Source organism: Oncorhynchus gorbuscha, linkage group LG06 (assembly GCF_021184085.1).
Source record: "Oncorhynchus gorbuscha isolate QuinsamMale2020 ecotype Even-year linkage group LG06, OgorEven_v1.0, whole genome shotgun sequence".
Taxonomy (NCBI): domain Eukaryota; kingdom Metazoa; phylum Chordata; class Actinopteri; order Salmoniformes; family Salmonidae; genus Oncorhynchus; species Oncorhynchus gorbuscha.
In genome coordinates, this window is record NC_060178.1 from 70697297 (window position 1) to 70724102 (window position 26806).

General features: G+C 44.8%; 1 protein-coding gene across 2 annotated transcripts in view; it reads right to left on the reverse strand.

Moving 5' to 3' along the window:
• The window catches only part of LOC124038282, a 139715-nt gene that overhangs the window by 12386 nt on the left and 100523 nt on the right, over positions 1-26806 (reverse strand). For both annotated transcript variants that reach the window (XM_046353946.1, XM_046353945.1), the window contains 5 exons: positions 16114-16225; positions 15419-15608; positions 13627-13689; positions 13427-13534; positions 7131-7259 (listed from right to left, as the gene is read on the reverse strand). In XM_046353946.1, coding sequence (XP_046209902.1) covers positions 7131-7259; positions 13427-13534; positions 13627-13689; positions 15419-15608; positions 16114-16214 — 591 coding nt within the window. In that variant the 5' untranslated portion in view covers positions 16215-16225. The remainder of the gene's footprint in view (positions 1-7130; positions 7260-13426; positions 13535-13626; positions 13690-15418; positions 15609-16113; positions 16226-26806) is intronic.

A 26806-nucleotide genomic window follows, 5' to 3' on the forward strand; every position in this document is an offset into this window, starting at 1 on the left:
GGGAGCGGTCTGAGACGGCCGGCAGGAGGAGAGTTACCTGACTTAGTCTGCGCGCAGTCCGAACAAGCAGCCACGAAACGGCGCGTGTCACGCTCCTGAGTCGGCCACCAAAAGCGCTGGCGAATAGAAGCAAGAGTGCCTCGAACACCGGGATGACCAGCTAACTTGGCAGAGTGAGCCCACTGAAGAACAGCCAGACGAGTGGAAACAGGAACGAAAAGAAGGTTACTAGGACAAGCGCGCGGCGACGCAGTGTGCGTGAGTGCTTGCTTAACCTGTCTTTCAATTCCCCAGACTGTCAACCCGACAACACGCCCATAAGGAAGAATCCCCTCGGGATCAGTAGAAGCCACAGAAGAACTAAAAAGACGGGATAAGGCATCAGGCTTGGTGTTCTTGCTACCCGGACGGTAAGAAATCACAAACTCGAAACGAGCGAAAAATAACGCCCAACGAGCTTGACGAGCATTAAGTCGTTTGGCAGAACGGATGTACTCAAGGTTCTTATGGTCTGTCCAAACGACAAAAGGAACGGTCGCCCCCTCCAATCACTGTCGCCATTCGCCTAGGGCTAAGCGGATGGCGAGCAGTTCACGGTTACCCACATCATAGTTGTGCTCAGATGGCGACAGGCGATGAGAAAAATAAGCGCAAGGATGAACCTTATCGTCAGACTGGAAGCGCTGGGATAGAATGGCTCCCACGCCTACCTCTGAAGCGTCAACCTCGACAATGAATTGTCTAGTGACGTCAGGAGTAACGAGGATAGGAGCGGACGTAAAACGTTCTTTTAGAAGATCAAAAGCTCCCTGGGCGGAACCGGACCACTTAAAACACGTCTTGACAGAAGTAAGAGCTGTGAGAGGGGCAGCAACTTGACCGAAATTACGAATGAAACGCCGATAGAAATTAGCGAAACCTAAAAAGCGCTGCAACTCGACACGTGACCTTGGAACGGGCCAATCACTGACAGCTTGGACCTTAGCGGAATCCATCTGAATGCCTTCAGCGGAAATAACGGAACCGAGAAAAGTAACGGAGGAGACATGAAAAGAGCACTTCTCAGCCTTTACGTAGAGACAATTCTCTAAAAGGCGCTGTAGAACACGTCGAACGTGCTGAACATGAATCTCGAGTGACGGAGAAAAAATCAGGATATCGTCAAGATAGACAAAAACAAAGATGTTCAGCATGTCTCTCAGAACATCATTAACTAATGCCTGAAAAACAGCTGGCGCATTGGCGAGACCGAACGGCAGAACCCGGGACTCAAAATGCCCTAACGGAGTGTTAAACGCCGTTTTCCACTCGTCCCCCTCTCTGATGCGCACGAGATGGTAAGCGTTACGAAGGTCCAACTTAGTAAAGCACCTGGCTCCCTGCAGAATCTCGAAGGCTGATGACATAAGGGGAAGCGGATAACGATTCTTAACCGTTATGTCATTCAGCCCTCGATAATCCACGCAGGGGCGCAGAGTACCGTCCTTCTTCTTAACAAAAAGAACCCCGCCCCGGCCGGAGAGGAAGAAGGCACTATGGTACCGGCGTCAAGAGACACAGACAAATAATCCTCGAGAGCCTTACGTTCGGGAGCCGACAGAGAGTATAGTCTACCCCGAGGAGGAGTGGTCCCCGGAAGGAGATCAATACTACAATCATACGACCGGTGAGGAGGAAGGGAGTTGGCTCGGGACCGACTGAAGACCGTGCGCAGATCATGATATTCCTCCGGCACTCCTGTCAAATCGCCAGGTTCCTCCTGAGAAGTAGGGACAGAAGAAACGGGAGGGATGGCAGACATTAAACACTTCACATGACAAGAAACGTTCCAGGATAGGATAGAATTACTAGACCAATTAATAGAAGGATTATGACATACTAGCCAGGGATGACCCAAAACAACAGGTGTAAACGGTGAACGGAAAATCAAAAAAAGAAATAGTCTCACTGTGGTTACCAGATACTGTGAGGGTTAAAGGTAGTGTCTCAAATCTGATACTGGGAAGATGACTACCATCTAAGGCGAACATGGGCGTAGGCTTCTCTAACTCTCTGAAAGGAATGTCATGTTTCCGAACCCATGCTTCGTCCATGAAACAACCCTCAGCCCCAGAGTCTATCAAGGCACTACATGTAGCACCCGAACCGGTCCAGCGTAGATGGACCTGTCATGTTTTGTCATTTATTATCTTGTCTTGTCCCTGTGCTTCCCATTCTATTCGTTTCCCTCTGCTGGTCTTATTAGGTTCTTTCCCTCTTTCTATCCCTCTCTCTCCCCCTCCCTCTCTCACTCTCTCGCTCTCTCTTCTCTCTATCGTTCCGTTCCTGCTCCCAGCTGTTCCTATTCCCCCTAATCATCATTTAGTCTTCCCACACCTGTTCCCGATCCTTTTCCCTGATTAGAGTCCCTATTTCTCTCCTTGTTATTCGTTTCTGCCCTGTCGGTTCCTTGTCTAGAATTCACCGTGCTGTGTTTGTGTATCGCCCTGTCGTGTCGTGTTTTCCTCAGATGCTGCGTGGTGAGCAGGTGTCTGAGTCTGTCTGGTTCAAGTGCCTTCCCGAGGCAACCTGTTGTTCACCTGCTGTTCAAGATCGAGTCTCCAGTTTGTCCTCGTCATTTCGAGTGAAAGTTGTGTTTTTTGGATTGTATTTACTTTACTGGATTAAAGACTCTGTTTTCGCCAAGTCGCTTTTGGGTCCTCTTTCACCAGCATGACAGGACCGACATAGTAGTACAGGATCTAGATGGAGAGACCTGAGTAGTAGCGCTCACCAGTAGCCCTCCGCTTACTGATGAGCTCTGGCTTTTACTGGACATGAATTGACAAAATGTCCATCAAATCCGCAATAGAGGCACAGGCGGTTGGTGATCCTCCGTTCCCTCTCCTTAGTCGAGATGCGAATACCTCCCAGCTGCATGGGCTCAGTCTCTGAGCCAGAGGAGGGAGATGGTTGCGATGCGGAGCAGGGAAACACCGTTGACGCGAGCTCTCTTCCACGAGCTTGGTGACGAAGATCTACCCGTCGTTCTATGCGGATGGCGAGAGCAATCAAAGAGTCCACACTGGAAGGAACCTCCCGGGAGAGAATCTCATCTTTGACCACTGCGTGGAGTCCCTCCAGAAAACGAGCGAGCAGCGCCGGCTCGTTCCAGTCACTAGAGGCAGCAAGAGTGCGAAACTCTATAGAGTAATCCGTTATGGATCGATCACCTTGGCATAGGGAAGCCAGGGCCCTAGAAGCCTCCCTACCAAAAACTGAACGGTCAAAAACCCGAATCATCTCCTCTTTAAAGTTCTGGTAATTGTTTGAACAATCAGCCCTTGCCTCCCAGATAGCTGTGCCCCACTCTCGAGCCCGGCCAGTAAGGAGTGAAATGACGTAAGCAACCCGAGCTCTCTCTCTAGAGTATGTGTTGGGTTGGAGAGAGAACACAATATCACACTGGGTGAGAAAGGAGCGGCACTCCTTGGGCTGCCCGGAGTAGCAAGGTGGGTTATTAACCCTAGGTTCCGGAGGCTCGACAGACCAGGAAGTAACAGGTGGCACGAGACGAAGACTCTGGAACTGTCCAGAGAGGTCGGAAACCTGAGCGGCCAGGTTCTCCATGGCATGACGAGCAGCAGACAATTCCTGCTCGTGTCTGCCGAGCATGGCTCCTTGGATCTCGACGGCAGTGTTACGAGCGTCTGTAGTCGCTGGGTCCATTCTTTGGTCGGATCCTTCTGTTATGCAGGTGAATGAGGACCCAAAAGCGACTTGGCGAAAACAGAGTCTTTAATCCAGTTTAAGGAAATAGCAATACTCCTAGACAAATCGGAGCGGTAAATAAAGCATAAAAACAATTTCACTCGTAATCACGAGAACTGACTGGAGACTCGATAATAAACTGCAGGTTGCCTCGGGAAGGCACTTGACCGTAGCAGACTCAGACACCTGCTCACCACGCAGCATCTGAGGGAAACACGACACGACAGGGCGATACAAAGACACAGCACGGTGAACAATATACAAGGATCCGACAGGGCAGAAACGGAAAACAAGGGGAGAAATAGGGACTCTAATCAGGGGAAAAGATAGGGAACAGGTGTGGGAAGACTAAATGATTGATTAGGGGAATAGGAACAGCTGGGAGCAGGAACGGAACGATAGAGAGAAAAGAGAGAGGAAGGGAGAGAGAAAAAGGGGAACGAACCTAAAAAGACCAGCAGGGGGAAAACGAACAGAAGGAAAAGCAAAATGACAAGACAATATAAGACAAAACATGACACAGACAGGCTATGTATTTCTCAGTATGGCAAATAAATGAATCAACGTTGTTTCCACAAAGCGTTCTCTTGAGTGATGAATCACGTTTCACCATCTAGCAGTCCGACAGACGAATCTGGGATTGGTGGATGCCAGGAGAGCGCTACCGACCCCAATGCATAGTGGCAACTGGAAAGTTTGGTGAAAGAGGAATAATGGTCTGGGGATGTTTTTCATGGTTCGGGCAAGGCCACTTAATTCCAGTGAATGGACATATTAATGGTACAGCATACAATGACATTCTAGATGATTCTGTCCTTCCAACTTCATGTTTCAGCATGACAATGCCCCCGTGCACAAAGAGAGGTCCATAAAGAAATGGTTTGTTGAGATCGTTGTGGAAGAACTTGACTGGCTTGCACAAAGCCCTGACCTCTACTCCATCGAACACTTATGGGATGAATTGGAACATTGACTTTGAGTCAGGCCGATTTCACCCAACATCAGTGCCCAACCTCACTAATGCTCTTGTGGCTGAATGGAAGCAAGTCCCTGCAGCAATGTTCCAACATCTAGTGGAAAGCCTTCCCAGAAGAGTGGAGGCTGTTATAGCAGCAAAGGGGAGACCAAATCCATATTAATGCCCATGATTTTGGAATGAGATTTTTGATGAGCAGGTATTCACATACTTTTAATCATGTAATATATTACTCTCATTTCTATGTGGATTTTTTTCTGGTATTGCACAAAGCTACATACTGGATCTTTAACATAATGCAAGAGAACAATTTAGATTGTAGAAAGAGAGGAGAGTACCAAAGCAGCGCAGAATGTCAGTCTTTTTATGTGGGAGAACTTGCACAATTGGTGGCTGACTAAATACTTTTTTGCCCCACTGTATATCGGAGTATTTTTATGGACAAGAGAAACATAGTTCCCCCTATTTGAAAATCATTCTGCAGCCTGGAATCATTTCATAAGTAACTAGGTCTAACACTTTTGTTTGAACATTGATTCAATGAGATGTTTATTGTGGCTTTTGTAACAATTTAAAAAAGAGGAATGACATTATGCACCAAATCACAGTTCTGGTATAACCAATGTGTCCTTTATATTGTGTTCTTCCCAGGCACCCAGTGTCCGGTCTGGAGCATGAAGTCACAAGCTCTGCTCGTGACTGCATACTGTAGCAACCCAGCAGTGCAAAATCCCCTGGTCTGCCATAGAAAGCCTACAGTATGTAAATTACGATCGCCAGAAAGGCCAAACCCCCCAAAAATGTACAGATGTTTTGGGCTCTAAAGCTATGATCAAGTTCGATCCCCGCTGTGAATTATTTAAAAGATAGTGATCCATTCTGACTACTACATTTGTCGACACACAGGACCACTTGATGACACAGACCAATCACAGGCCGGCAGGCTACGAAGAGGCTCGTGCCTGGTTGGTTTACTCTCTCAGGCAGGATGAAAACGACTACTGTTTGTCGACCATGATCCTTTGCTAGTTACGGAAACTTTCACCATGATACGTAGCAACTTGTTAGTGCCATTCAGCCCTTTTCAGCAATATGGCACGCTTCAAATTCAAATACTTCAGGCTTCATGAGCCATCGGGAGTTTTCCATAAGATTATGTGGATGATGTCACTACCTACTGGTTTTAATGTCTATGATTCTTCCAGCCAATTGACCCCTCCGTGCTCCGCAATGTTCGGAGAGGACGATGGGACGATCTGTCATTCCATACATTGCCAAAACCCTAGTTAACAGTGTATCAACTAAGCCATGGGAACTTAAGAGTTATATCTAATAACATGGGTACCCTTCATATCTCCCGAAGTTACAGTGGACTACGTTAAATTTATGAAAGTGTGGTGTATATAAATTCTCCAATTCCATAACAGTTTAAACATTTATAAGCCCAAACAACATCCTGGTGATTGGACAGTAGTAGTGTAATGCATTGGGTAAACCCCTATACAGGGACTAGTAGGCAGGACACAGGATGTCACACGCTAACAGTAGTGGTGGGAACTAAGATCAGAGGAGAAGATAAACCACATTTTCTACCTGCTCCAACAGCCATTTGAACTGTGAGGGGAGAGAGGGAGGGAGTGGGAGAGAGAGGGAGAGGGAGGAGAGAAAGGACAGATGTAGAGAGAACGGGAAGTGCAATCTGCAGTGCAGCATAAAACGTGCAAAAGTAAACAGTGTGAAACCTGGAACTTTGATACTGTCTGAAATAAAGAGAAAAAGAGAGAGAAACACCCTGCGGTTGTCATCTGATTTCTGTTTGTTTACACTCTTCTTTTTTCCTCTACTCATCATAAACCACTTCACTATATTCCTCCTAACCTTTCAGAGCAATTTGGACAATGTCAAAGTTATCATTATCGACTGTTTCCCTACAAAGAGTTAGAAGCAAAACCATCACACAACCGAATGTAACAGTGGATAAAAAGAAAGCAACAGGAAGGGAGAGGGTATATCAGGCGGGGAAATAGAACAATTAAATGGGGAAAGACTAAGTGAGATGGAGACAGACAGAGGATGAAAGAAAAAAGAAGTCACTACACCTGTAAATGGCTGAGAGCTGACGGCTTGTCTCAAGCACACAGTCAGTCTCACCATCCATCAAGTGATTCCACCATATAGGGAAATGGTGATGGGTGGGAGTATGAAAGGGGGATTGGGCAATATAGTACCAGTTATAGGTGAGAGAGTATGTTGAATGGGGGGATAGTGTGAGGGTGGGGACTATAGGTGATGGACTGGCTTGATGACTGACACAGTAGTGGACACAGTAGTGGACAGATTGGAGACAAACTGGATTTAGGTCTCCACTCTCCAGATATACAGTATATACTGTAGGTGTACTCACCGCTTGGCTGTGTCCTTGTCCTCTCCAAGAGGTCTGTGTGGCTTTGTCGTGGTGAGTTCGTCTGTCCCCCCCGAGTGACTGTGTCCTCTGGTGGCAGTGACCCCTCCCGGACAGGGCAGCATGAGCAGGCTGGGGGAGGAGAGAGAGAGTTACCACTACTGTATCAGGAAAATAACAAAAACAAATGAATGATCTACTAGGGTGAGTTGGTATTCAAAAACTGCATGTGTGGAACTTATTTCTGAGTCTTTGGGTTCTAATGAAGATACAAAAACAGTCTCTAGTCTAGACATAACTAGTAGACCCTATTAACTCTATGAGCTTGTAGGTCATCCCCAGTGGGTTTTGAAGTTTGGATTATATCAGTGGATCAGTTGGTAATTGACAGTTTGTCGTTAAACAATGTATTCATTCCAGGAGCCTCAATGTTGAGTGAGGTGAGGTTAATATTAATATTCAATACAATCCAACCTCATAATCAATGAAGAGCTAAGCTACATTAAAATGCAACATACCCACATGTCTGTCTCTCTCCTCAGAGAAAAAAAAAACACCCTTTGCTAATGACAGAACAGCTGCAGCTCTGCATCAACTGCTGACAAAGCAGACACACAAACTCAAACGTCAAAACTTAAAGTATTTTGGCAGCTCACCCCACAGAGAATTCAGCATTTCTTTCTCCCTTTATCTGGCTCATTATATTATTCTATCTATCTGTCTCTCTGTTATTCTCTCTCTCCCCATCCCTCTATTATTCTATCTCTCCTTATCTGGCTCTCATCTAATATTCCATTACATAACTCCCTTAATCTTTCTCTCTGTGTCCTTGGTAATTCTACATTATTGTCTATCCGTTTCAATCAGAATCCTTCCCTACTGCAGTTCATCCTCTCTCAATCTTTTCTATCCATCTCTCCCTCGCTTGATTTTTCCCATTCTCAGTTCTTAAAGTTCAGACAGAGATGTGCAAATATCAAGACACTGGTTGCGTGTGTGTTAGAGGTGGCAGAAGTGTGAGGGAGAGAAGATGCTATGTGGGATATTCTTATTGGAATTAGGAGAGCTGGAGAGGTTGGAACATTGATGTTGCTCTGACATTTTCTATTACTGTACCTGACTTTGCTGTAAGGAGGCCCTGAAGCTCAAGGCCAAAAACAAACAAAAAACATACTCTTGGGATGATTTTGTTTGTACGACTTTGTATCTCGTTTGAACGACTTAGTATCTCATTCCAATTACTTAGTATCTCGTTTGAACGACTTAGTAAAAAAAATAACTATTTAGTCGAATTAGTTCTCATTTGTTATGCAGCTTCTCAGACCGTGTAATGGTTTGCTACAGCCATTCCTTCATTGATTCCATTAATGTGATTATTCATTAGTTCTTTGATAGCCTAAAACAGGGCTGTTTTTGAATGCCAGAGCATGTAAGTGGGTGAGTGCAGAACAGAGCATAATTCAAGCTGATTTTTTAAAATGGTGTCAGCTTCTCTCCCGGCTCCAATTTCGCTCTGGTATTGCTCAGTCACAAGCTCTGGGCATGCTCTCCCTAGCATTTTTCATTTCCTCTATTCGGTTGTAATTATTTAGCCTACCCCACCTACAGTAGCCTATATCTAGTTTATATTCTACTTTCTAACAATAGGATATGTCGTTTCTATTTTGAAGGTAATCTATTATAGATGTTTCAGGTAGGCAAGACATAGACTACTGTAAAATGAATGTTTGCTTATCTTGGAATAGAAACACCATAATATAAATCTATTTAATTAAGCTAAAACATGTACATGTAAATAATAAAGGACAGTATCAGCTCCTTTTCATAAAGGGGAATAAATCATGTCAAAGTGCAGAGATCAAACCATTTGTGCACACAAGCAAGCACCAACAAGCTTCACCTGTGCACTGAGCATGGGGAATGCACCCTACATATAAAAAAATATTAGCATTATATAGACAGGAAAACACAAATGTAAAAGCTTGATTACAAACATTTTAAATACATTGAGATGAAGCCACCCCCATGTGTGGGATGTTATTTCTCAAAAATCAATTACATTTAAGTAGGGACCGACATAGAGTCCAGTAGGGCAGTATCACAAGGTTACATAGTCTACACTTCACTACTGCTGGAGGGAATACACAGCCATCCTTGATTGTGAGCTTGTATTAAATGTGTGCAACACAAGAGGTAAACAAACATTTTAGATCAATAGAACCAATTTCGGGAGGTAGCTTGATATATCATAAGGGAATTGCTTCAACCTCACTTACTGGTCGGACTAGATATCTTGCGCAGTCTGACAGAGAAGTGGCCTATATGAGTACTTTAATAGTAGCCTAAACATACAGCTAAAGTATTAATCACCAATACATTCATGAACTTCAGAGATAATAGGCTGGTTCATGCTGCAAACAACATGTTTTTATTAGCCTACCAGAATACAAAAATAGGTTTGTGATAGGCCTTCAATTGAAAGGTTTAATTAACTTGTTATATCATATAGTTCACAATAACAGGAACAAATACTTTAAATCACCTAAATAAAAAGATGACTTTGTTTCATCTTTAAAGAGTATGCTGATTGTATACTGAAACTTAAGGAAGCTCTCTGATTTTCAATAGCACTGATGACAACAACCTCTAAGCCATAACATAAGACTGCTGAACAGTTAATGAAATGGCTACACACACACACACACACACACACACACACACACACACACACACACACACACACACACACACACACACACACACACACACACACACACACACACACACACACACACACACACACACACACACACACACACACACACACACAATGCATCCTCGAGAAGCAGTGCTTGAGAGGGAGAACCGTAAGTAAAGGATGGATTTGACTGATGGGTTGCAAAAAAAATCCTTGCATTGCAGGGATCAACTTGCTGTGGCAGATGAATAGCCTCATACAGCAGGAGCAATAATAATAATAATAATAACAATAATAATAATAATAATAATAATAATAAAACAACGAATAAACAATTATTACCTTACTATTTTGTGCAGGCTGACGCAGACTGATAAGGCTCTTTCAAACATTTCAAGCTACCAGGAGTCAAAAGCCACCTACTGGGCAAAAAATGTCTGAGGTGTGCATGGATGAAATGTACAATAATGTTGTGTGGAGTTGTTTTTATTAGCGGGAAATAGTTGAACTAATGTCTAATTGGTCTTTGGTAACAAATATGTCACAATACAGAGTTGAGATCTTCATACCTTCTGCCAAACCTGGTCTGATATCGCAAAGAAGATTTGTCCTGTCCCTTTGAAGATTTAGATTGTAGATTACTGGTGTGGAACTGTTTTTACGCACCAATAATCTGTGTTCTCTTTTGGTAATACCACCATTTTGCATGCCGTCTGTGACTGTCGATGACAGCCAAAAGCTGTTTTGTTTGTAATGCGTCTCTTATAGAACGTTTGATCATTCAGTTGCCTGAGTACTTCAGTCTTGTAGACAGTGCAGTCTTGTAAAGTATCAGTGCCTCCCATGTCCACTGGGCTTGTTTCTCAGAGCGCGTAAAGTTATTCCTGAAATAGGGGATAGAGGCCTCCAACTTGGATATGTCTTTATGCATCACTCTGTAGTAGGTATCCACAGCTGGGTCAATAGGTCCATGTTGAATGAACATAGAGGACAGAGGGGTTGCAATCTCTAAAGAACCGTTTCAGATGTGCTTATGAATTAGTAGTCGACTCGAAACCTGTTGCAGTTGTGCTTCCTGATATTCAGGCTGATTTGCTTCTAGATGTTTTAATTTGTATATATTGTCTGTAAATAGTTCACAAAAGTTTATTGCACTGTACTGGCCACCAACTTGCTTTCTTTCATCAATCCCAAAAAATAAATGGCACAATAACATTTTCGGGAAATAGAATCCACACAAGGGATTGGCTTCATCTCAATGTATTTTTCAATTTCAGGCTTTTGAAATATACTAAACAAAACTATCAAATCAACATGCAATATTTCTATGATTTTACTGAGTTACAGTTCATATAAGGAAATCAGTCAATTTAAGATAAATAAATTAGGCCTGAATTTATGGATTTCACATGACTGGGCAGAGACGGAGCCAATCAAAATGAGTTTTTCCCCACAAAAGGGTCCAGCTGTCCGGGTGACTGGTCTCAGACGACTCCGCAGGTGAAGAAGCCGAATGTGGAGGTCCTTGGCTGGCGTGGTTACACTTGGTCTGCGGACGTACTTCCAAATTCTCCAAAATGACGTTGGAGGCAGCTTATGATATGATTCTCAGGTAACAGCTCTGTGGGACATTCCTGTAGTCAGCATGCCAATTGCACACTCCCTCAAAACTTGAGACATCTGTTGCATTTTTTTGTGTGGCAAAACTGCACATTTTAGAGTGGCCTTTTATTATCCCCAGCACAAGGTGCACCTGTGTAATAATCATGCTGTTTAATCAGCCTCTTGATTAAACAGCACTTGACACCTGTCAAGTGGATGGATTATCTTGGCAAAAGAGAAATGCTGACTAACAGGGATGTAAACAAATTTGTGCACAACATTTGAGAGAAAGAAGCTTTTTGTGCATATGGAACATTTCTGGGATCTTTTAATTCAGCTCATGAAACATGGGACCAACACTTTACATGTTGCGTTTATATTTTTGTTCAGTATATATTAAATTCTCCTTTCACTTGTTTATATTATGGCTAGATTTACAATAATAGTCCTTTATGTAATTGTGTATTGTTCTGTCTTAATAATAATAATAATAATTATATTGTCACGCCTTGATCTGTTTCACCTGTCTCTATGATTGTCTCCACTCCCTCCAGGTGTCGCTTATTTTCCCCAGTGTATTTATCCCTGTGTTTCCTGTCTCTCTGTGCCAGTTTGCCTTGTATGTTTCCAAGTCAACCAGCGGTTTTCCTGTTCTCCTGCTTTTTGCTATTCTCCTTTTTCTAGTCCTCCCGGTTTTGACCCTTGCCTGTTTCTGGACTCTGTACTCCCCTGCCTGACCACTCTGCCTGCCTTGACCACGAGCATGTCTGCCACTCTGTACCTCCTGGACTCTGATCTGGTTTTGACCTTTCACCTATCCACAACCATTCTCTTGCCTACTCCTTTTGGATTAATAAACATTGTAAGACTCTAACCATCTGCCTCCTGAGTCTGCATCTGGGTCTCGACTTGTGTTATAATAAATATTTAATTTGTAGAGCGCATTTCTCATACTCAATGCACATGTGATGCTTGCTTCTGTGTGCAAATCATTTGACCGTTGCAGTTTGAGATTTATTCCGTTTAATTTATGAAAATAAACTGATTCTGGCCTTTATCATTTAAGATTTATTTATGAAATTTTAGCTTCATTAAATATATTATTATTATATTATGGTGTTTCTACATTTTACAGCAGCCTATGTATTGCCTACCTGAAACATGCGTTAATACATTTGAAGTCCTTCAAAATAGAAATTACATATCCTAATGTTAGAAAGTAGAATATAAACTAGATGTAGGCTACTGTGGGTGGGATAGGCTAAATAATTACAACCAAATAGGCCTAATTAAAAGTGATAGTGAAAAAGTAAACAAAAAATGCTAGGAAAAGCATGCCCAGAGCTTGTGGCTGAGCAATACCAGAGCAAAATAGGTGCGGGAGAGAAGGCGTCACCATTTTCCAAATCTTCTCGAATTACGCTCTGCTCCTCCCTCCACACTCGCCCACTTAAATGATCTGGAATTAAAAAGCAGCCCTGCTTTAGGCTATCAAAGAACTGTCAATTCATAATAATATCAATGGGTGGAATCAGCGAATGAATGGCTGCAGCAACCATGACACTGACTGACAAGCTGCATAAGAAATTAGGTCTAAAATAACATTTTTTTACTAAGTCATTCAAACGAGAAAACTATGTAATTTCAACGAGATACTAAGTTGTTCAAATACATTTGTAATGTATTTGTTTTGCCTTGGGCTTCAGGGCTTCCATACATTTGGTATTACTGTACATGGGGAATTTGAATAACGTCAGTGGACAGTCTGTGTTTTTGCCTATTGAGACCACTAGCCCCTGAACACTAATGAACGTTCCAACACTGATGGATCCAGGTAAAAGCTAACAGAACTGAGATTACCATTCCCACATATGTAGATGTCTGACTATGGTATAAGTAAAACCACAACTCCCACATAACCCAATGTTGCACTAAGCAGCTGTCGTGCACTGGCAGAAAATGACTGCCGTCCTCTCGATGACCCCTCCTGGAGACTCACCCCCTGTTGCTGTAGCTGCCGTTGCTGTAGTGTGAGCTGAGCGATTGATCTCTCCTTATTCCTCAGCTCCTCCCTGAGCTTCCACACCTCCTTCATTAGCTCCTCCAACTGAAAAACGCACAGTGGTTAATTTCAAGTCTAACAATGCTACTTGTTTTGGCTCAAAGTCCGAAATAGTGTTTTTCCAGGTGGGGTCCTACCTGTAGGGTCATGCTGTTATCCTCTTCACCGCCCTCAACAACCTCTGGGCCACCGTCCTCCATCTACAAACATCAGAAAAAACACAACATAAGATTCAGTATTCTGAACAGTACTATGCTGGGCAGAAAGGAGAACTACCTGAAGGTATACAGTATTTTACATGTTATTATAGTGATACTACTAATTGCTACATAGTTGGGAGCCTCTTCGGTAGATTATTCTGTAGAATGGCTGATAAGGGCCTTGTAGCAGTTTGGTAGACATAAAAATAACTTTTCTCAAGCAGAGGGACATGTTCACTGTGTATCCCGAAATAACTGTAATTTTCTGCTTTTGGACGCTCTAGCTTGCCTATAGTCAGCTAGGTACACCGGTACAGCCTGTTGCTTGTAGCTCAGATAGATCAATTATGACTAAAGTAGAGATGCATTTTACAGCTGCTGCCCAGAGCACAACATTACAGCTCCAAAGAAACAATTAAGAAGAGAACAACTAATGGGCGGGCCAACAAACTGTGTGGTGCTCAAGGCCAAACTACCCTGTTAATTAAAGAAAACAAACAGACTTTGTCAATTAGATGACTACTACCAGCAGCAACAGCACTTCTTTTACAGTCAGAGGTCAAATATCAAATGAACATGAATCAAACATTTTGGGAGATAATGAACAGAATCGCTGCTCTGACAAGCAAATACAATTACCATCACAGAAGGTGAACTGTGTGTCGATATGTGTTTGTCATGTCATGTCAGAGATAATCTTGGGGCACAGTTGACTTGTTTTGGGGGAATGTAATCTGTTGAGGTCTGTGAGGCCAAAGCCAATATCAACCAGCCTGACACTAAGGTAGATATTGGGGTCCTACAGGGCCAGACATGAGACGCTGTACAGTCCGAGGCTGGACACTACTGATTAGCTGTCTCACACGTCACATCACACACTGTGCGTGCGTGTGCGTGTGCGTGTGCGTGCGTGCATGCGTGTGTGTGTGTGTGTGTGTGTGTGTGTGTGTGTGTGTGTGTGTGTGTGTGTGTGTGTGTGTGTGTGTGTGTGTGTGTGTGTGTGTGTGTGTGTGTGTGTGTGTGTGTGTGTGTGTGTGTGTGTGTGTGTGTGTGTGTGTGTGTGTGTGTTAAATGGAATGTGTCATCTGATACCGACAGATCTATTAAGTGATTAGGTACCACAGGTAACCCACAAGGGAGGAGCAGGGTCGTAGTAAGAGGTAAGAGGAGATGAGTGACACATAGAATAAAACCATGTGTCACAGTCACTCACTCGCAAGCCATGGACATGAGACATGTGACATTCTCAGTAAAGCACAGTAAAGCCAGCAGCTATTTTCTATGATTACATCATATCAAACCAGTTCTCTTCTCCAGAAATCTCTCCATCTAAGGAGATGTGGGAGAGATTCAGTGTGTACCTCTGCTACATTCTCACAAGTAGGCATAGAGGTTCACTGTGGCAGCAATGCAGATTTCTACTGCCTTTCAACTTCAGAAGCCTTCTCCCACCTGGATGTGTGATAAACTCCTATAAAGCTACTGCTTGATACAACATCAGCAGCCTTCGTCTAGCGAAGTGTAAACTCAAACCTTGACATAATAGTTATTCTACTAAAGTTACATTTTATTGGATGCTAAATCTATTTAATTGTAAAAGGAGCTGACAACAGTTACAAGATATGATTTCCACTTGCTTAGTCATATCTCAACTCAACAGAGTGATTAGATTGGAATTACATTGAGTTCCCGGGGAATACATTCGAGCCTTTGAGGGAGTGTGTGTTACCTGTAATAAACTCTTGAGTGTAAGCAGCTGGTTTTTCACTGAGCTGCAGTCCTGGGCCATATGTTTGAGTGTGAGCTCGTCCAGCGCCCCCGTGTGTCCATTGTGTCTCCCTACGGGAAGAAAGGGCTGGGGGCCTACCCTGAACCCCACAGGGCCAGCATAACCATCATACTGCTGGAACACTGGATCCCTGGGAGTGGGAGTGGGGGGGGAGAGAGGCAGTCAGATATTTATATTTGCCACATTGACAAGGTGTAAATGGGCAAATTAAGTCATTTACAAAATGCACTCTGGCTTTTTGTAAATCATTTCACCCTGGAGCTTCATATTCACGATTATCAAGTGGGTGGTTCGAGCCCTGAATGCTGATTGGCTGACAGCAGTGGTATATCAGACCATATACCACAGGCATGACAAAACATTTATTTTTACTGCTCTAATTACATTGGTAACCTGTTTATAATAGCAATAAAGCACCTCAGGGGTTAGAGGTATATGGCCAACATACCGCAGCTAAGGACTGTATCCAAGCACTCTGCGTTGCATCATGCATAAGAACAGCCCTTATCCATGGTATATTGGCCATATATAACACCCCCTCGTGCCTTATTGCTTAAATATAGCACACCTAGCATATTATGTTATGTTTGGTATTTTTACCATTTTCATGCTGTAGGATAGCTACTTATTCTCACCTGGTGTCATTGTGGAAGTGATCCGGTCCATTCCAGTGATGCTGCCTTCTCCTCCAGTGACCTTGTCGTCCCCCCCTCTCTGAGCGTTCAAAATGGGACATCCCGTTAGGGTCTTCACAGAGAGAAAGAGAGGTCGCGGTCATCCAAGAGTTAGCTTAGAATCTAAGATGTTTGTGTTTGTGTGTGTGTGTGTGTCTGGGGGCAGTGGTACTATATGTTGCATGTAGACAGACTCCTGGACACACACAAACAAATATTGCCCCATGATCTTATCTTTATCCCTACATTGTTGGAAAATGATAAACATTTCACTGTTAGTCTACACCTGGGTTCGATACTGTGACCAAAACAGTTGCATTTGCGACCATTTGACTTGGCAGTGCAACACAAATTTTGATTTGATTTGCTCAAAAAATATATCTATATATTTATTTTTACCTGGTCCCATTCCTTTTTTGTTCACAATTCGCTTTTTTTAATCATCAGAATTTATTCAAACAGTAATATGCAATTGACCAAAATTAAATCAACTTTCTGAAGAGGCAACAACGGCACGGGAATACCCATGTCTGTGTGTGTTAGGGCTCAACATGCAGGGGAGGTTTTGGAAACCCGCTTGGGCCAGTGAAAAAAAATGGTGTTTTTAATCCAGGCTAAATCATTTATTTACAACAAATACAGATAGATTCCAGAAGCTGTTTGTTCGTTATGTTGATTATTAATCACGCACGCAGCACACATATAGTCTATAGGTAATCTGTCGGGCAGAATAGCGCACAGCTCTCAAACAGCTGGTTGTTGTGTGGAGAGAAACCCGACAGCGGTAGGAAACATTTTCAAAGTTATGATATCTACCAGTAAATGCTAAGGCAAGAATGGGTATGCAAACCAATTAAATTCAAAGTCTTGGTTGAATATTTGCAATGCACAATTCAGTCATCATGGAATAGCCTACCTTGAATATGAAATACAAATGTAATTTGTCACATTCCCTGAATTAAACAGGTGTAGGCTTTACAGTGAAATGCTTACTTATGAGCCCTTTCCCGACAATGCAGAGTTAAAAAGTAAGGAAAAGTTGCTAAAAGTGTTAAAGGAAATAGTAACCCAAAAAAATAACAATAACGAGACTATATACTGTACAAGGAGTACCAGTACTGAGTCAATGTGCAGAGGCACGAGGTAGTTGAGGTAGTACAGTATGTACATGTACTAGGTAGTGATAAAAGTGACGAGGCAATCAGGATAGATAATAAACAGAGTAGCAACAGCATTTGGGAAGAGTGTGAAAGTTTTTTAAACGTGTCTTTATGTGAGTGTGCATGTGTGGCATCAATATGCATGTGTGTGTGTTTTGTGTGTGAGCGTAGGTAGTGTGTGTATATGTGTGTATATGTAGCCTAGTGGTTAAGAGCGTTGTGCCGGTAACTGAAAGGTTGTTAGTTTGAATCCCTGAGTCAAATTAACAAAAAATCTGTCAATGTGCCCTTAAGCAAGGCACTTAACCCTAATTGCTCCTATAAGTCGCTCTGGATAAGAGTGTCTGCTAAATGACGTAACTGTATGTTGGAATGTCAGTGTAGTATGTGTGGGTAGAGTCCAGCATAGAGTTATTGCAAATAAAAAGGGGATCAATGCAAATAGTCAGGGTAGCCATTTGAGTAACTGTTCAGCAGTCTTAAGGCTTGGGGGTAGATGCTGTTCAGGAGGCTTTTAGTCCCAGACTTGGCGCTCCGGTACAGCTTGATGGCGGAAGCAGGCGCTTTGATCCTTGAAAAGTCATTGAAGTTATGGTAGCAAATTTAGAAGTCTAATATAATTATTCCGTGATTTCATTTATCATAACATTTTATGAGATACGTAGGCGTTTTCATTTCCTGACATTTCAATTGAAGGGTTTTGCGCTTCTTTCTGTAGCTAGAGGACTCCTGATATCTCCAGGAGTGATAAGTATCATTTGTTTGTCTTAATCTGTTGTGGTCTAGTACTGTCTTTTTGCTAGGTACTTATGGGCTTGTACCAAATACCTCTGAGAGTACTGACAATCCTGCTTGATCTGTCCATCTGAGACCTGGCTTACGGAACAGGATCCCAACTCCGTTGTGGAGCTGCATTGCTCCACAATTATTAGAATGGATCAAAACATCGACTCTGGTAAGATATGGTGGTGGGGTTTGTGCAATCATCCATGAGAACTATTGCAATCCTGCCCATACTACAACTAAGCACAATGTCTGTAATAAAGACATTGAACTCCTTGCTCTGAACCTACGGCCATACTACCTGCCATGGGAAAATAAATCAGATCCAATTTTTTATTGTTTCCGTATCCCACGCTGACACCCAAATAGCTGCCGACTTGATTCACGACCTTGTATCCCAGGCTGAGACAGTCACCTGAAGCACTAAAGCTGATCCTGGGAGAATTTAACATGTGCAATCTATCTGAACACTTACCATCATATATCAGTAATATGTTACATGTCCTACCCGAAATGAAGCCTTTCTGAACCTCTGTTTTGCTAACATCCCAGGTGTGTATTTATCCAAGGCACTACCCAATCATAACATGGTTCAGCTCATCCCAGTCTACAAAGCACGTCTGCAATGATCACCACTGGTGTCCCCCAGGGCTCTGTTCTAGGCCCTCTCCTATTCTCGCTATACACCAAGTCACTTGGCTCTGTCATAACCTCACATGGTCTCTCCTATCATTGCTATGCAGACGACACTGTCATGTTTTGTCTTATATTGTCTTGTCATTTTGCTTTCCCTTCTGTTCGTTTTCCCCCTGCTGGTCTTATTAGGTTCGTTCCCTTTTTTCTCTCTCCCTCCCTCTCTCTCTTCTCTCTATCGTTCCGTTCCCGCTCCCAGCTGTTCCTATTCCCCTAATCAATCATCTAATCTTTTCACACCTGTTCCGTATCTTGCCCTCTGATTAGAGTCCCTATTTCTCCCCTTGTCTTCCGTTTCTGTCCTGTCGGATCCTTGTATATTGTTCACCGTGCTGTGTCTTTGTCTCGCCCTGTCGTGTCGTGTTTCCCTCAGATGCTGCGTGTGAGCAGGTGTCTGAGTCTGCTACGGTCGGTGCCTTCCCGAGGCAACCTACAGTTTATGGTCGAGTCTCCAGTCTGTCCTCGTCACTACGAGTGGAATTAGTTTTTTATGCTTTGTTTACCGCTCCGATTTGTCTAGGAGTATTGCATATTTCCTTTACTGGAATAAAGACTCTGTTTTCGCCAAGTCGCTTTTGGGTCCTCATTCACCTGCATAACAGAAGGATCCGACCAAAGAATGGACCCAGCGACTACAGACGCTCGTAACACTGCCGTCGAGATCCAAGGAGCCATGCTCGGCAGACACGAGCAGGAATTGTCTGCTGCTCGTCATGCCGTGGAGAACCTGGCCGCTCAGGTTTCCGACCTCTCTGGACAGTTCCAGAGTCTTCGTCTCGTGCCACCTGTTACTTCCTGGACTGCCGAGCCTCCGGAACCTAGGGTTAATAACCCACCTTGTTACTCAGGGCAGCCCACGGAGTGCCGCTCCTTTCTCACCCAGTGTGATATTGTGTTCTCTCTCCAACCCAACACATACTCTACAGAGAGAGCTCGGGTTGCTTACGTCATATCACTCCTTACTGGCCGGGCTCGAGAGTGGGGCACAGCTATCTGGGAGGCAAGGGCTGATTGTTCTAACAATTACCAGAACTTTAAAGAGGAGATGATTCGGGTTTTTGATCGTTCAGTTTTTGGTAGGGAGGCTTCTAGGGCCCTGGCTTCCCTATGTCAAGGTGATCGATCCATAACGGATTACTCTATAGAGTTTCGCACTCTTGCTGCCTCTAGTGACTGGAACGAGCCGGCGCTGCTCGCTCGTTTTCTGGAGGGACTCCACGCAGAGGTTAAAGATGAGATTCTCTCCCGGGAGGTTCCTTCCAGTGTGGACTCTTTGATTGCTCTCGCCATCCGCATAGAACGACGGGTAGATCTTCGTCACCGAGCTCGTGGAAGAGAGCTCGCGTTAACGGTGTTTCCCCGCTCCGCATCGCAACCATCTCCCTCCTCTGGCTCAGAGACTGAGCCCATGCAGCTGGGAGGTATTCGCATCTCGACTAAGGAGAGGGAACGGAGGATCACCAACCGCCTGTGCCTCTATTGCGGACTTGCTGGACATTTTGTCAATTCATGTCCAGTAAAAGCCAGAGCTCATCAGTAAGCGGAGGGCTACTGGTGAGCGCTACTACTCAGGTCTCTCCATCAAGATCCTGTACTACTATGTCGGTCCATCTACGCTGGACCGGTTCGGGTGCTACATGCAGTGCCTTGATAGACTCTGGGGCTGAGGGTTGTTTTATGGACGAAGCATGGGTTCGGAAACATGACATTCCTTTCAGACAGTTAGAGAAGCCTACGCCCATGTTCGCCTTAGATGGTAGTCATCTCCCCAGTATCAGATATGAGACACTACCTTTAACCCTCACAGTATCTGGTAACCACAGTGAGACTATTTCCTTTTTGATTTTTCGTTCACCTTTTACACCTGTTGTTTTGGGTCATCCCTGGCTAGTATGTCATAATCCTTCTATTAATTGGTCTAGTAATTCTATCCTATCCTGGAACGTTTCTTGTCATGTGAAGTGTTTAATGTCTGCAATCCCTCCCGTTTCTTCTGTCCCCACTTCTCAGGAGGAACCTGGCGATTTGACAGGAGTGCCGGAGGAATATCATGATCTGCGCACGGTCTTCAGTCGGTCCAGAGCCAACTCCCTTCCTCCTCACCGGTCGTATGATTGTAGTATTGATCTCCTTCCGGGGACCACTCCTCCTCGGGGTAAACTATACTCTCTGTCGGCTCCCGAACGTAAGGCTCTCGAGGATTATTTGTCTGTGTCTCTTGACGCCGGCACCATTGTGCCTTCTTCCTCTCCTGCCGGGGCGGGGTTTTTTTTGTTAAGAAGAAGGACGGTACTCTGCGCCCCTGCGTGGATTATCGAGGGCTGAATGACATAACGGTTAAGAATCGTTATCCGCTTCCCTTTATGTCATCAGCCTTCGAGATTCTGCAGGGAGCCAGGTTCTTTACTAAGTTGGACCTTCGTAACGCTTACCATCTCATGCGCATCAGAGAGGGGGACGAGTGGAAAACGGTGTTTAACACTCCGTTAGGTCATTTTGAGTACCGGGTTCTGCCGTTTGGTCTCGCCAATGCGCCAGCTGTTTTTCAGGCATTAGTTAATGATGTACTGAGAGACATGCTGAACATCTTTGTTTTTGTCTACCTTGACGATATCCTGATTTTTTCACCGTCACTCGAGATTCATGTTCAGCACGTTCGACGTGTACTCCAGCGCCTTTTAGAGAATTGTCTCTACGTGAAGGCTGAGAAGTGCTCTTTTCATGTCTCCTCCGTTACTTTTCTCGGTTCTGTTATTTCCGCTGAAGGCATTCATATGGATCCCGCCAAGGTCCAAGCTGTCAGTGAGTGGCCCGTTCCTTGGTCACGTGTCGAGTTGCAGCGCTTTCTAGGTTTCGCTAATTTCTATCGGCGTTTCATTCGTAATTTCGGTCAAGTTGCTGCCCCTCTCACAGCTCTTACTTCTGTCAAGACGTGTTTTAAGTGGTCCGGTTCCACCCAGGGAGCTTTTGATTTTCTCAAAGAACGTTTTACGTCCGCTCCTATCCTCGTTACTCCTGACGTCACTAGACAATTCATTGTCGAGGTTGACGCTTCAGAGGTAGGCGTGGGAGCCATTCTATCCCAGCGCTTCCAGTCTGACGATAAGGTTCATCCTTGCGCTTATTTTTCTCATCGCCTGTCGCCATCGGAACGCAACTATGATGTGGGTAACCGCGAACTGCTCGCCATCCGCTTAGCCCTAGGCGAATGGCGACAGTGGTTGGAGGGGGCGACCGTTCCTTTTGTCGTTTGGACAGACCATAAGAACCTTGAGTACATCCGTTCTGCCAAACGACTTAATGCACGTCAAGCTCGTTGGGCGTTGTTTTTCGCTCGTTTCGAGTTTGTGATTTCTTACCGTCCGGGTAGTAAGAACACCAAGCCTGATGCCTTATCCCGCCTCTTTAGTTCTTCTGTGGCTTCTACTGATCCCGAGGGGATTCTTCCTTATGGGCGTGTTGTCGGGTTGACAGTCTGGGGAATTGAAAGACAGGTTAAGCAAGCACTCACGCACACTGCGTCGCCGCACGCTTGTCCTAGTAACCTTCTTTTCGTTCCTGTTTCTACTCATCTGGCTGTTCTTCAGTGGGCTCACTCTGCCAAGTTAGCTGGTCATCCCGGCGTTCGAGGTACTCTTGCTTCTATTCGCCAGCGCTTTTGGTGGCCTACTCAGGAGCGTGACACGCGCCGTTTCGTGGCTGCTTGTTCGGACTGCGCGCAGACTAAGTCAGGTAACTCTCCTCCTGCCGGTCGTCTCAGACCGCTTCCCATTCCTTCTCGACCATGGTCTCACATCGCCTTAGACTTCATTACCGGTCTGCCTTTGTCTGCGGGGAAGACTGTGATTCTTACGGTTGTCGATAGGTTCTCTAAGGCGGCACATTTCATTCCCCTCGCTAAGCTTCCTTCCGCTAAGGAGACGGCACAAATCATCATCGAGAATGTGTTCAGAATTCATGGCCTCCCGTTAGACGCCGTTTCAGACAGAGGTCCGCAATTCACGTCACAGTTTTGGAGGGAGTTCTGTCGTTTGATTGGTGCGTCCGTCAGTCTCTCTTCCGGGTTTCATCCCCAGTCTAACGGTCAAGCAGAAAGGGCCAATCAGACGATTGGTCGCATACTACGCAGCCTTTCTTTTAGAAACCCTGCGTCTTGGGCAGAACAGCTCCCCTGGGCAGAATACGCTCACAACTCGCTTCCTTCGTCTGCTACCGGGTTATCTCCGTTTCAGAGTAGTCTGGGTTACCAGCCTCCTCTGTTCTCATCCCAGCTTGCCGAGTCCAGCGTTCCCTCCGCTCAAGCGTTTGTCCAACGTTGTGAGCGCACCTGGAGGAGGGTGAGGTCTGCACTTTGCCGTTACAGGGCACAGACTGTGAGAGCCGCCAATAAACGTAGGATTAAGAGTCCTAGGTATTGTTGCGGCCAGAGAGTGTGGCTTTCCACTCGCAACCTTCCCCTTACGACAGCTTCTCGTAAGTTGACTCCGCGGTTCATTGGTCCGTTCCGTGTCTCCCAGGTCGTCAATCCTGTCGCTGTGCGACTGCTTCTTCCGCGACATCTTCGTCGCGTCCATCCTGTCTTCCATGTCTCCTGTGTCAAGCCCTTTCTTCGCACCCCCGTTCGTCTTCCCTCCCCCCCGTCCTTGTCGAGAGCGCACCTATTTACAAGGTACGTAGGATCATGGACATGCGTTCTCGGGGACGGGGTCACCAATACTTAGTGGATTGGGAGGGTTACGGTCCTGAGGAGAGGAGTTGGGTTCCGTCTCGGGACGTGCTGGACCGTTCGCTGATTGATGATTTCCTCCGTTGCCGCCAGGATTCCTCCTCGAGTGCGCCAGGAGGCGCTCGGTGAGTGGGGGGGTACTGTCATGTTTTGTCTTATATTGTCTTGTCATTTTGCTTTCCCTTCTGTTCGTTTTCCCCCTGCTGGTCTTATTAGGTTCGTTCCCTTTTTTCTCTCTCCCTCCCTCTCTCTCTTCTCTCTATCGTTCCATTCCCGCTCCCAGCTGTTCCTATTCCCCTAATCAATCATCTAATCTTTTCACACCTGTTCCGTATCTTGCCCTCTGATTAGAGTCCCTATTTCTCCCCTTGTCTTCCGTTTCTGTCCTGTCGGATCCTTGTATATTGTTCACCGTGCTGTGTCTTTGTCTCGCCCTGTCGTGTCGTGTTTCCCTCAGATGCTGCGTGTGAGCAGGTGTCTGAGTCTGCTACGGTCGGTGCCTTCCCGAGGCAACCTACAGTTTATGGTCGAGTCTCCAGTCTGTCCTCGTCACTACGAGTGGAATTAGTTTTTTATGCTTTGTTTACCGCTCCGATTTGTCTAGGAGTATTGCATATTTCCTTTACTGGAATAAAGACTCTGTTTTCGCCAAGTCGCTTTTGGGTCCTCATTCACCTGCATAACAGACACACAATTAATCTTCTCCTTTCCCCCTTCTGATGATCAGGTGGCGAATCGCATCTCTGCATGTCTGGCAGACATATCAGTGTGGATGACGGATCACCACCTCAAGCTGAACTTCGCCAAGACGGAGCTGCTCTTCCTCCCGGGGAAGGACTGCCCGTTCCATGATCTCGCCATCACGGTTGACAACTCCATTGTGTCCTCCTCCCAGAGCGCTAAGAACCTTGGCGTGATCCTGGACAACACCCTGTCGTTCTCAACTAACATCAAGGCGGTGGCCCGTTCCTGTAGGTTCATGCTCTACAACATCCGCAGAGTACGACCCTGCCTCACACAGGAAGCGGCGCAGGTCCTAATCCAGGCACTTGTCATCTCCCGTCTGGATTACTGCAACTCGCTGTTGGCTGGGCTCCCTGCCTGTGCCATTAAACCCCTACAACTCATCCAGAACGCCGCAGCCCGTCTAGTGTTCAACCTTCCCAAGTTCTCTCACGTCACCCCGCTCCTCCGCTCTCTCCACTGGCTTCCAGTTGAAGCTCGCATCCGCTACAAGACCATGGTGCTTGCCTACGGAGCTGTGAGGGGAACGGCACCTCAGTACCTCCAGGCTCTGATCAGGCCCTACACCCAAACAAGGGCACTGCGTTCATCCACCTCTGGCCTGCTCGCCTCCCTACCACTGAGGAAGTACAGTTCCCGCTCAGCCCAGTCAAAACTGTTCGCTGCTCTGGCTCCCCAATGGTGGAACAAACTCTCTCACGACGCCAGGACAGCGGAGTCAATCACCACCTTCCGGAGACACCTGAAACCCCACCTCTTTAAGGAATACCTAGGATAGGATAAAGTAATCCTTCTCACCCCCCCCCTTAAAATATTTAGATGCACTATTGTAAAGTGGTTGTTCCACTGGATGTCATAAGGTGAATGCACCAATTTGTAAGTCGCTCTGGATAAGAGCGTCTGCTAAATGACTTAAATGTAAATGTAATGTAAATGCAATGAGAAAAGGGTGTTGCGAGAACAAACGGTCTTTTGTTAGATAAATGGAGCCAGGTTCCTGATAACTGCATAATCTGCAATAATCTGCAGTGACTGTTCCACTGGATGTCATAAGGTGAATGCAACAATTTGTAAGTCGCTCTGGATAAGAGCGTCTGCTAAATGACTTAAATGTAAATGTAAATGTAATATAATAATATAATAATAAATCAGGTGGCAGTAAAGAGGAAAGGAAAAATAACAGAGGCAACTTAAAAATATTTAAGCAGTGCAAAGCAGAGTACAAAGACCAATTAGAAAACATTTTCAAGGACCGTAAGAAATCCTGGCAAGGGCTACAAACCATCATAGGCTACAAACCAAAGAGACATTGGATGACTGTCAAATGACCTTGCTTTTCCAAAGTATTTTAACAGTTTCTATTTAGGTTGACTTTTTGTGATTTTACATCACAGCAGAAAGTGGACTTGGACAGTATAGACACCATACCAGCTGTTGATATACAGATTTCTGTGAAAGACATCAAGCAATAATTTCAACATGTCAACCCACGAAAATCATATAGTCCAGGCGACTTTGTCAACCACTTTGAAAAAAATCTGCTACTCATTCACTCAGCTTATTGACTCTGGTCTCACTCACACAGAACTACCCTACGCCTTGACCTCTTTCTTTTTTTCCGTACTCTCACAACTAGTGTCCCCTCATGGCTTGGTTCTAGGCCCTTTTCTCTCTAGTCACCAAGTAACTTGTCCCTATATTCTCACATGGTCTCTCCTATCATTGCTATGTGGATGACACTGAACAATTCCCCACTTGTGCCATCAAACACCTGCAACTTATCCAGAATGCTTCTGCCTGCCTGGTTTTCAACCTTCCCAATTTCTCTCATGTCACACCGCTCCTCTGAAAACACTCCACCGGCTTCCAGTCGAAGCTCGCAGCCACTACAAGACCATGCTGCTTACCTATAGAACAGCAAGAGGAACTGCCCCTCACTAACTTCAGGCTATGCTCAAATCCTACACCCCAATCTGAGCACTCCGCCACCTCAGGTCTTTTGGTCATCCCACCATTACGGGAGGGCAGTTCCTGCTAAGCCCAGACCAAGCTCTTCTCTGTCCTGACACCCCAAACGTGGAACCAGCTTTAAATAATCCTCTTCCTCACCTTGAACACCCCCCCCACAAAAAAATACAAATAAAAAAATGTAACCAACACTTTACACCCCCCCCCCGATGCTCACATTACTCTGACATTTTAGAATGTAAAAAATAAGGTGAAAATCAAACTTAATACCATTTAGGATAGATTATAAAAAATGCATTCTTAAAGTGGTAATGCATACTTTTTTGCATACATATTGGGGGGAGTTTTTTAAAAATCTATAGGCTATTACAACAATTACATATAAAATGTAGGTCCTTAATTAAATTACAATTTAAGTGCTTGTAAAGCCCTTGAATCTCACTTTCAAATGTCTGTATGAACCCTGTATAGATTATTTTCTCAGACCGCAAATTAAATCTAAAATCACCTGCTATTGAAATTATGCACCCATCATTTGCTTTGTGGTCAGATTTTTTTTAAATTTGTGCCAGTAGATTTC